The 11,944-nt window shown below is 38.8% G+C and overlaps 1 protein-coding gene across 3 annotated transcripts; it reads left to right on the top strand.

Annotated features, from left to right (window-relative positions):
* Positions 1-5,551: 5,551 nt before the first annotated feature.
* LOC108030436 (aquaporin AQPAn.G) lies at positions 5,552-11,713 on the top strand. Of its 3 annotated transcripts, none has more exons than XR_001768509.3 (6): positions 5,552-5,743; positions 9,294-9,362; positions 9,475-9,630; positions 9,690-9,833; positions 10,551-11,096; positions 11,407-11,713. XR_001768509.3 is itself a non-coding variant. In XM_017103325.3 (6 exons), exons 2-6 carry the CDS (start codon positions 9,327-9,329, stop codon positions 11,440-11,442), a joined length of 795 nt encoding a protein of 264 aa, XP_016958814.1. In that variant the 5' UTR covers positions 5,552-5,743; positions 9,294-9,326; the 3' UTR covers positions 11,443-11,713. The 3 variants fall into 3 exon arrangements, 1 of the variants encoding a protein (XP_016958814.1); XM_017103325.3 differs by having other exon boundaries at positions 10,551-10,973; XR_006367674.2 differs by lacking the exon at positions 5,552-5,743 and adding an exon at positions 6,372-6,497.
* Positions 11,714-11,944: the final 231 nt, after the last annotated feature.

Below are 11,944 nucleotides of genomic sequence, written 5' to 3'. Positions count from 1 at the left end.
TGCCTAGTTGCCCACCCACCTCGTTGGCGGAACATTTTTCATTTGGTTTTAACGGCTGCTTTTCCACTTTTAACTCGGCTAATGGGCTATGGACGGTTGGGCCCTTATCAGTTTCACTTTAAACAACTTTCCACAGCTTTAATTTGCCCTATTGATTGCCGGGTTTCGCTTATGAATAGGGCTTTTACCTTGTCGTCGGGAAACTATTTTTGTCTTCGGCCAGAGCAACAGTTGCGAGTTATTGACAAAACAAGTGACAACCCAAAATAAAAGGAGACATTCGCGAGGAGCCTACGTTTTGTTTGTGGAAGCGTCTCAGCCCATTACGAAAACAAGAGCCAAACTTCAGACGGTTTTATTTATGTCTTCGCTGGGGGAAGGGAACCGAAGTGGAGATTTGCCGACTTTGTTGCTTTAATGAGTAATTATATTTAATGCCAGTTAACCATTAAAATGGCACGAACTCTGGCTAAATGGGCGAGATAATAATCGCCATTTTTTAGATGGTCTGTGCTTGTCGAATTACCAATAGATCTTGGGCTCCCGCCTCCTTTTCATCTGGGTTTCTATTCAACAAAGTGTGGTGACTCCCATAAGCTTCCTCAAAAAATAAAACCTATTAAACTATAATTTGTTCGGTACAACTACATATTGATGGTTTAAGTCATCAAATTAGAATCACATTAAATACTAATTAGTGATTAAGATTGTGTGTGATATATTTGTAAAGTAGATAGGGACAGTAGTAATTCAAAATGTACCCTTATTAAAGTTCTTAAAACTTGATTTTTTAAATGAGTAGGGGCGTTCTATAATTAGTCAAATAAATCAATCAGAACGATAAAGTATACATATGCCAAGTACTAAATGGGAAATATAGAAACATTTAACTGTAGCTTTGAGCAGTAAGATACAATAATTCTCAGCAAAACTTTTAATAATGTGTGTAACTATTAAATGTTGTTTGATGATATTTAGGACCCTTATAAATCGACAATAATATTGGTATTATGTGCCATTAGGTAAGGTCAAGAATCCCATTCAAGTGAAAGTGCAAAACGTTAAACGGGAAAATGTATTTTACTACCCAAACGGTTTTCCCCAAATGAACCGGATAAAATTTGAATAAAACCCATGCAAAAACTATATAAAATGGAAGTTGCAATTACCGAAACCAATTTGAATTTAATTTGGTTTTCTGCAATTATCTGTTTTCTCTGCACTTGGACATTGGGATGCTACGAAAACAATGCGAGATACGCTAACAACAACAACCGTAAGCGGACTCCAGTGACATTGAAACACTGCAATTGTAACTGGAACTGAGGGGCGATCGCCAGAAGGACTGAAAAAGAAGAGAAAATTAAAACTAAAATTAAAAATTAAAAAGGAAACCAAGCTAAATACGTAAATGCGTAAGCGCACACAGAGAGAAACGATAATAATCTCGAAGCGAATCACTAATATTTTGTACGCTATGGGGGCGGCTAATAAACGAGTTGAAATGAATTTCGGGCGCACAATGGGCGCCAATGAGTCGGTAAAAAATTAAAAGCCCCGAAATTGGTTCAATCAGGTGGCAAAAGGTGGGAGCGTGTGCCGGTTTGTTTTTCGCAAGTGATTGATTTGGCCGCGCAGCAGCCAAAAATCGAATAAAGGTCAATGTCGCAGCCCACCCCCTCCACACGAGCTTTTTCCCCACTCCAAGAGATGCTCTATCTCCGGCGCTTGACACTCCATCAATCTTGGTTAGTGGTCGCTGTAAAAGTGTGAGTCTCGAGATGCGTGAGTGCCCAAGTCGGCGACTATGGTCTATGCAAATTCAGCCGGCGCTCTGTTTATGGCTTACTCAGCTTCTTCTAGTTTTGATGTATGATACAATATATTAAGTACAGTGAAGGAAAGGTCTACGATACAAGCGGACTCAAGGAGTTTCTGCCAAGTGATCTTTAACCATGAAAACTTTTCAGTTTCGAAAGCCCATAAAAACTCAACTTTATAAATAATATATAAATATATATATTTATTTAATTTATTTTCTATTTGTAGTGTTTTTTCTTTGATATTTTATTTTCTTTCTTTTTGTTGTTTTCAACTCACATTTATAAATACTCTTTCTTTCTCTTTTACCAACATTAATTAAAGATACTCTCGTAACACATCCACTTTTATTACTAATATAGTTTAATTCTTGTTATACAACATTAATCAACGATATTCTGTTAAAATATATACTTTTATGATCTATAAACACTCTAGCTTTTCTGTTTTTGAAGCCCCTACTATGAAACCAGCCTTTTATATTTTTCATCTATTTATTACTTTATTTAATATTTACTAATTTTTTTAAAAACATTTTTATTTCTTTTCTAATATTCTAAAAATATAGTTTTCAGGATCCTTCGTTTCATGCAAAATGATGTAGTGCTAGATCGAGTCATTTACTCACAGTATGCGTTGTTATAGTAGCCCTATAAATGGTATATTTGCTTTAACCAATATCCACTGTACACGTATCTCACACATAATGTTTCAATAAGGCCGCCGCTTGGGGCTGTTGGCGTTTGGTTTTATTGTGTCTGGTCTTGCGGTTCTCGGTATTGTTTTTTGGCAAGCCTCGTCCAAGTCCAATTCCAAATTTTGAATTGTTGTTGAGCTATTTGTTTTGCACATTTTCAGTCGCTTGTCGCCTTGCCTTGCCTCTCCAACCACATCCACGTCCCCATCTCGAGACTCCATCATATTTTTGCAGCCATGACTAAGCCCGGGTTGTTGTTGTCTTCGAGTTGTCTTCACGCATGCGCCGTGGGAAATATTTGCAAGAGCTTTCGTAGAAGCGAATCTTATGCGGGCATCGCAGCCGAATTCTGGTCATGGATCACAGATCTACAGCTCACATTCTCCCCCAGCCAAATGTTAAGGTTAATTCTGGCACACGAGGCGTATACCCACTTCCTGTGGCCGGTACACGCTGCGTATGAGCGATGTTGAAGCGCGTGCCGGGCCAAAAATTGCAGGTAATTAACCATAAAAATAACAGGCACTACTTCTCTTGCCCATCTGGCCGGGCTTAGAAGTTCGCAGCACTCCAATATTGATTGACACAAGCACTCGGTTGTACTTGTACGCTTTTTGCCATTTGTGTTTACCCAACTTCTTCGGCTTTTGTTCTCGCACTGGCTTGTGTTTTATATAAAAATACATGAAGAACAGACTTTTTCTCGTCCCAGCTTAGCGATTTGCTTTGTTTTCCATTTTTATATTATTGTATTTTTTGCGGTGAAGCTAGGCACGGCCTCTGTTGACTTATGGCGTACGTGTTATATATCGAGAGCCCATTAAGATGGAGAACGGTAATGGGCTCGTAAAAATGGCAATTGATGAAAATTTGCTTATTTCCGATGCTGATAAGGCATGGCAGAAGTTTCGGGTTTTTTGCGGTAATCAAAGATCACTTGAAGTAGAAAGGTATACTACGGAACGAAACGGAATGTGCTCTTTGTCTTTGAGAATTCGGTGAGCTTCCGCTAAAAGTCTAAAAAACGGAACCTGACTTGAAAGTCGCATGGCGTTGAGCAAACCTAATTGTTCCCCAGCTAATTTTAATCGAGTTCTGGCAAATCAGCAACTTTTTTATAGCGCGGAAGTGGCTAATCCGATAATACAAGCGTGATTTATCAGTGAAGAACTTAAACGTGACGTAAAATAGCAAAGGACAAGTGTTTTGAATTATTACTGATAAGAATTTCAGGCCCTGAGAAAAGAAGCTTTCTTGTAACATTAGGAATTCTGTAAATAAATATCTGAAATAAAACGCATTTGCATATGGTAATTATCGCCCTGCGAAGAACCCATTTCCCAGATCACGTCACTTCGCGACTGCCAGCTTTAAATTCCAGCTATGTCTGATTTAATTAATGGCTTCCCACTTGGGGGCACTATGACCGGACAATTCTAATTTATTATTTTGCCAGTCAGGACACAATTACTTTGCTTTTCCATATTTCACAGTGAGGCTCCTCGCCAGCAGAGCAGCAAAAATAAGCAAAAAGCCCAGCCCTTCCACAGGATTACGGCCATATGCAAATGGGCGCAAAGTCGGGCCAAGGTCATCGGACACCATTGTGTGCCGGCTGAAAAGTGGGCGTTGGCCAGGTGTCAGAAGCCAAGAGTCAAGTGTCAGGAGGAGTCGGCTGGCTCATTCATTTCCATTCAAGTGAAATGTGGTCTGGATTTCCTTTTTGCTCCAACGTCGCGGTATTCTGTTTGCACCTATGTAAATTAGAAAAGATCCTTATCTAAAGCAAGTAGTTTCTGGGATTGGCATGTCATAGTTTTAGGGAAGTCATTCTGAATGATTTATAGAAGGGCAATCTATAAAAGTCTTCATTATGCAAATGAATCACTTTTTTTGTTGAGTTTTTATCGTAAGACACACTTGTTACCCAGTCAGAAATGTAAGGTATTCCCCTTTATTGTATAGATAAGGTATGAAATTTCCAGAGTTCTATAAAATCCTATAAAAAAGTTTAGCCCTAATCTAGGTACTTTGCTTTGATTTTTGCACTTCACCAAAATCGACTTTATCTTCCAAAGAGGTCCTGATCAAAAAATGTTTCTATGAGTTCTGAAATAATTTATTAATATTATATAATAAAAGTTCCAAAACAATTTCTTGTAAACACAGATCCAAATTAGCATCCATCATTTGCTTTAAATATTTTTTTAAAGGAGTCGTAAACACAATCTAACTATTGTAAACTTGGCCAAGCTTCATTATTATCAACATATTTCACTAGATTGTAAACTAATCTGATCTTATAAAGATTAACCAACAAACACGATCCATAAAATCGTATCTCTACATTTTACACTATACCTTACACCCAGCTTAAATAAATTTATGGCCGCCTCATAAAAGTGTGCTTGGATTTCTGAACTGCATTTCCTGCAGTTCTTAATTTGAAAGGCAAATACAAATAAAGAGAACAGCCATAAAGATAAAGTGAATTCGATTTTACGTCAATATTTGATGGAAAAGTTCAGTGTTCCCGGTCGGCATACATACACTAAATTAATTAAAGAAATTGTTTGCGAAAGACATGATTTCTGGGCCCATTTGGGTGATAAGAGGGCCAGCCGAAAAACCGAGAAACGATGGAAACTTTTCTGCAAGCGTCACTGTCTGACGTTGATGATGGGTGGGATAAATATTACCCCATTAAATAACTATTTGCAATTCATAAATGAGCTCCAATGGCTTTCAGATTTCAGATAGTATAATGTAGGGGTTGTGTCTCGGCTGATCAGCAACAAGTGTGGTGGGTTTTTGTGTTGAGTGTGGTGAGTTTTTTGTCACTTATTAATTTCAAGATAATCGCACATTTAAATCGTCCGTTTTAATCGTTGCGCCCGCGCTCTCGTAAATATTCTAGAATTCTTCTCTTCGATTCTCCGGAGAATCGCTCTTGCTCTGATTACTTTTTACACCGAGCTCTCTGCGTTTTCGTCTTTGGGCTTCGGGACTTTGGGGCTTTGGTTTTTGCTACCAAAAGCGGTCGCGCAGTTTTTGTCGTCGAGTCAAAGTGCGCGGATCGCTCGAGGAACTCATATTCCTGCCAAACTAAGTTAAATATTTGTTAAATATTTGTTAAGTGCATGTTTAGGTGTTAGTTGTTGTTGCCGCAGAGCCAAGTTCGTAAGCAGGTGCAAAGGTGCAAAAGTGAGCTAATAGCGAAGCAAGGTAAACTTCTAATTGAAAGTGATCATAATTAAAAAGAATTTCAAAAATGTTTGACGGACATATTTTAGTAAAAATTAAAAGGCTGTTTCTATTCCGAAATTAATATTTTAGTATACAAAATTCCATTTTTAATTGATTTAATTTTAATTGAAGAAAAAAGTTTGTGGTCTTTAAAGGAAAATAAATTACAATATGTTTATTTCTAAAATGTTTTTCTTTTTAAAGTATTATATTTTTATTATTAAACTAACCTTCACACGGCTTTTCTTACATTTTGATTTTGCTATAACATTTGTTTCTTAAAATAAACTGTTGCTTCCTTATATCTTTCTTTAAAAATTAAATGAAATTTCATGAAACAAATTAGTTCCCACTATCTCTGAACATTTTTTAATTTTTCCCTGTGGACTGCAACTAATCTAGTAATACCGTTTTGCATTTTTTGCATTCTACCCCCTCTTCATATTTTGTCAACTCTACTTTGATCTGTTTTTTTCGTGGGACCTCTCTTATAAAAACGAGATAAACAAATTGGCGAGAATGCCTCGCATATGTCAATCGTAAAAATATAACAATTTATGTAGAGATTTTACTTTTGTTCGCTGGCGCGATTCTGAGTAATTAAAAGCCGCGGCTATAGAATAAGAATCTTGCCAAAATATATTTTAAAATTTACCCAGAACATTGGATCATTTCATTGTGCTTTTCATTTTGAAACCATCGTTGCGTGAAATGGTGCGGTCGTGCGATCTGTGTAAGCTTTTAAGATTTCTATATGTTTTCGTATTGTTTGGTTAATTAGGCACGGCAATGCCATGATCCGATGATATGGTAATGGGACTTACGGAGCTTGGGGGCATTCAGTCCGCTTCATATCTGACACCTGTGATTGATGGGTTGACCGCAGCAATTTTCTGGTCCCTGATTTGGTAATTGGAGTGGCCCCTTTGCCGCTAGCCGGGCTTCACTGTGCCCCCCGAGCACGTGTGGGAGTTTTGGGCAGTATCTCTGCAGTTGCTGCTGTACTTTCCCCCCTTTATCACCACTGCTCCTCCCACGTTCGGTGTGGCATACAAATTTAAAGCTTAAGTAAGTTTTATGGCTTTTTAAGTGACAAAGTTGCGGCAAACAATTGCAAACGTCTAAATCGGCAAGTGTCATCAGCAGACCTACGCAATTGGGGCTGGGCTAGATGGTACTTCAACTGTTAGAAATAAAAATAACTACAGGGAGATATTACCAGGAAGTATAGGGTTTTTAATATTTAAAACCTCGTCTTGAGATAGACTTTCTAGGTATACAATACAGTATTTGAACACGCAAAGATCATGCGACTGCAATATTTTCAAAACGCCAACTGCTTCCAACTATTTATAATACATCCCATTAGAGTAATAACTTTGACGCCAATAAACGCTACTCAAAACGGCAGTAGATTCAACCTCACTTCAAAAATAGTCGCATAATTTATGTACTTGCTGTTAAAGTCCATAAAGAAAAACCTCAAAAACAAAACCAAATCCTGAGAAATTACCTCATCGGACCCCTCAACGAGATTTATACTCTTCCTATCTGGATGTTTTTAATTAATGACGAATGTCTTTGTGTGCTGTGACTTTTCTCAGCCACACTCTTCATTATTTGCATATAATTAAATTTTATTGGAACACATTTTTGGCAGCCTTTCGGTTCAATTCGGTTTGAGTTCAAGTTCATGAACCCGCCGTTAATACACGTTTCGAAAGCCTCAAAAATGCCTCGAATGACGAAAATCAGCTCGAAATGCGTTGAAATGCATTCTACTTCGTTGGGTGTGCGAAAATATGTGTGAATTTTGTGTGCTTTTTTCTCGCCGTTTGTGCTAATTTGTTGAGCAAACTTTTACTTTATTGTTCGGATATTATGCGAATTGGCACGGACACACTTATACGCTGCCACTTTGGTTATTAGCGCGCTGTTGAAAATTCCACAATGGGAAAAAGTGGGATCGGGTATTGGGTTTCCAATTATAAGCCAGCCTACCGTCCATAAATAGCTGCACAAAATAATCGCAAAGCAAACTTTAATCAGAGCCGATTAATTGTTTGGATTTTTCACTTCACTTCCCCCGAACATTGTTGTTCTACACCTTTTAGTTCGGCGATAGGGATTTCAATTAGCCTCGAAAAAGAGTGTCGGCACCTGTGAGTCTTAACTATGGAATGCCAGATAGTAGCTGGCCAATTAAATAAAAATCCAATTAAGATTATAATTACATGATCAAATTGCTGAATCCGTTTTCACATCGGATGATTAACAGGCGATGACAAATATTTAAAGTCCCCGGTGTTTACCCATTTTTCGCGGCATTTCAGTCAATGGCAGTGCCTGTGTGGGATGGTATCTGCTCCATTACAAGGTATTCCACTCATCCGCAGGCCCAACCTTAAGTCAATTCAATTACTATCTGCTCATCCAGCACACTCCTCTGCAGCGCAATCAAAGAATAGAACCCGCGTCTCCATATCAGACTCAAGTGCTCTATTGCCTGATATCGATACGGGGGGCTATAGATGACGCAAATGAAACACGAAGTTCATTAAGATTGCATTAGAAAAATAAATTCCGAGAGTGATGAACAACTTGAATGTGTTCTGAGCATAGAAAATGGAAATTAACATTGAACGGCCGTTGATTGATGGCATAGACAAATTACAAATGGAATATGCTGTATGTTATATATATATATTTATCTGAATATATTTGTAAAGCTCTTGAGGCTTGGTGTGGGGGCATGGTCAACGAGTCTTATCCCATTTTGGGCCTGTTCGTGACCGCATTGCGCCAAAAAAGAACAGCAGAACAAACAGTTTCCACTGACTCCACTCTATAAAAAAACAGGCCTAATCCCCCCGCCGCTGGTTAACCTCCGTAGACCCCTTTAACCCCCGGTTAAACACTCTCAACGGCTGATTCTCCAGCTCTGTTCACTTCTGACGGTGTCGAGCTCAAATATTTACCGCACTTTTATGACTCGTTGCCAATTAAATATTATACATTCTGTTTGCTCTGATATACTCTCACATGCAGCTGCGATGGCCGATAAGATGGGTTTTGCTGGGTTAGGGGGGTTGGTGTCTAAAAACACCTTAATTATCCATTTTTGACACTACGACAATGGATTCGGTAAAGCACATAAACATTCCAATCCAGCTGGATATTAAATAAATAAATGGGAATGGAGTTTGAACACATTTGGGGGTTACCTATATTTTGCTTGCTTACTTAAATGTTGTTATACTATGCTAATACCCAAGCAGAAATAAAAACTGTGACTATTTTAATTGAAGACCAGACAAAAGTGTCAATTAATTATGCTCCAAGACAACTGAAGCGGAAATGCAGATATCTAAACTGTCACCAGAGGCCAAAACAATATCGCACCTTAAATGAGTGGTTAAACACCCGCAATTGTCCACATCCATTTTCAAGCACATTTCCATTTGCAATTCGGATTGCTTTTTGCATTAACTGCCGGACACAGCCCACTGACTTTTCTTCTGTTTTTTAGTTCGTCAGTGTTAGTTGGAAAGCAAAGAAAAAGATGGGAAAGTTCGAGTACTCACTGGGTCTCAATGAGGTGAGTTGAAAATAGTACCCAAATATGAATAATTTATTTAATATTTTTTAAATGTAACCTTACCTTTGGACTCTTTATAAACAAATTATTAAAAATAATTCATTTATCCCAGCTCAAGTCCAAGGAGCTGCGATTGTGGCAGGCCCTGATTGGAGAATTCCTGGGCAATCTGATCCTCAATTTCTTTGCCTGCGGTGCATGCACTCAAATCGAGGATGGCACCTTCAAGGCCCTGGCTTTTGGCCTGGCCATCTTCATGGCCATCACGGTGGGATAATCCTTAAATTTTAATATAATTTCTGCTAAATTCGTTGTATTTCCTTTCAGATTGTGGGTCACCTGAGTGGTGGCCATGTGAATCCAGCTGTTACCGCTGGCATGCTGGTTGCAGGACGAATCAGCTTGATCAGGGCCATCTTCTACGTGGTTTTCCAGTGCCTGGGTGCCATCGCTGGAACCGCAGCTGTTAAGGTGAGAAATACGAAATTATATAAATTTACTTATTTAATTTTAAATTAATTTTAAAACTAAAACTAACATAGGGGGTTCTAGTTCTAGCTGCGGGGCTTCGACTACGTATTATTGGACTTAATTTAGTGATATTTTACATTTTGATTTTAGATTAGATTATACAAATTTGTTTTTTTAAGGAAAATTTTATTTTAATTATATAAATATTTACTTAGATTTCTTTAAAAATACCTAAGTTCTTGATAAAATGTAGGAATTTCGCAAAACTTTGTTATCATAACTTTTACCTTATCACATTTTTCTTGATATCTGAAAGCAGCATTTTTTAAGACGCTAGGTTCTTGGGGCCTTGGGGATAATCTCGCTTACTGGAAAAACAGCGAAGTGGGGCAGTGCTGTCTTACAGTTTTTGATTGTCCCACATCCGGTTGTGGTTTTAAAAGTGACTTGTACTTTGACAATGGCTTTCCTTCAATGAGTGTACGAATTAATCTTTACGGCATGAGTGTTTATTGTTTTGAAGTACTCAAACACATGAATCTGTGTACTTTCCATTTTATTTATTTCTTCTTGCGTAAAGTCACATATGATACAATGATTTCTGGAAATAAGGATCTCGGGAAAACGGAAGACTTAAAGAATATCTAAAAATAATTAGAGATTAAAAGTACCAGTAATGAAATAATGTTGGGCTAATAACCTATTTTACACCCCCAGATCCTCATCGATCGCGACTACTATAATGGCTTGGGCCACACCTCTCTTGCCCAAAATATCACGGAACTGCAGGGCGTGGGAATCGAGTTCTTCCTGGGACTCCTGCTGGTTCTCGTGGTGTTTGGGGCCTGCGATCCCCACAAGCCCGACTCCCGCTACACGGCGCCCCTGGCCATCGGAATGGCGGTGACTCTGGGCCACTTGGGCACCATCCGGTACACCGGGGCCAGCATGAATCCCGCCCGTACGGTGGGCACTGCCTTTGCCACCGACAACTGGACGTCGCATTGGGTGTACTGGGTGGGACCTGTGCTGGGGGGCGTGGCCGCCGCCCTGCTGTACACCCAGGTGCTGGAGGCGAAGCCCGCCCCCAAGGTGAACGAGGCCTCCGAGAAGTACCGAACGCACGCCGATGAACGCGAGGTGAGAGTCAGGTTGATAAGCGCCTGGAGCGAGGAGTCCTTCTACTGATCAGTGATCACACCCACACTCATTCCACACCCACTTGTCACACTCACACTCACTCACTTCACACACACCTGCATTGTAAATACCCCGAGCATCTTGCAATTCAGGGATGCAAACCGAACCGCCACCCGATACACTATCTTTTATCTCATTTATGTGTACTACTATTTAAATGTATGTATTTTTATCGCTTTAGCAGCAGATATTCGTTTACTAAAGCTTTTGCAACCCGCCTTCCAAGCTTATCCAAACCACTTTTGCGAACTGAAACCTTGGTTTAGATACTCTTCAATCCTTTCAACCGAACCCGCCCACAATTTCGATCGGTTTGCATCCCTGTTTGATTTACCTAACTAATTTTGTACTATTATACTCCCATAACTTACAGATGCGCAAATTGGAGGGAGCACGCGACTATGCCTAAAAATAAGGGATCCTAAGCGACTCGAATCTAGAGATAGAGAGAGAAAAGAAGCAGAAGAGAACAGATTACGTTGTATCCATATTCATTTCAGTGTCTATCATAATTTTTCGTGTACTCCTACGTTCGTGTGTATTTATGTATTTATTCATGAAAAATTCATTTCTTAATTAACTAATATTTAAATGTGTAAGCTGCCCTAAAATGCAATCTACAAACAAATTTACTTGTATTCCCAAGCGTTCACAATAAAGTGGAAAACATTAACTGAAAAGAGGTGATTTCAAATTATTTAGTTTTTCAACACTATAAAATATATTTTTTTTTTAATAAAAGAAATCTTAAAAAGTGTTATTGATTCAGGAGCTCAAACAGTGCTTTATTTTCGTGTATAGAGCGCATTTTCCTAAATTTCCACTTTCAAAAAGAGCGGCATTTGAAAGCTTATGCTGCAAGCTTTTCCGCAACTAGTTTTCCAACACTAGGAATGCGGAAAAGCTTCGGC

This window comes from Drosophila biarmipes, chromosome 2R (genome assembly GCF_025231255.1).
Source record: "Drosophila biarmipes strain raj3 chromosome 2R, RU_DBia_V1.1, whole genome shotgun sequence".
Taxonomy (NCBI): domain Eukaryota; kingdom Metazoa; phylum Arthropoda; class Insecta; order Diptera; family Drosophilidae; genus Drosophila; species Drosophila biarmipes.
The sequence above is the reverse complement of the archived record's forward strand: the minus strand, read 5'-3'. Positions and strand labels throughout refer to the sequence as shown.

What these genes read in the sequence shown, in the direction of transcription:
- LOC108030436 (XM_017103325.3), top strand. Translation starts at nt 9,327, where the DNA reads ATGGGAAAGTTCGAGTACTCACTGGGTCTCAATGAG. An exon ending in ACTCACTGGGTCTCAATGAG is followed by an intron (nt 9,363 to 9,474) that starts GTGAGTTGAAAA and finishes CATTTATCCCAG; the next exon opens with CTCAAGTCCAAGGAGCTGCG. An exon ending in CGCACGCCGATGAACGCGAG is followed by an intron (nt 10,974 to 11,406) that starts GTGAGAGTCAGG and finishes CATAACTTACAG; the next exon opens with ATGCGCAAATTGGAGGGAGC.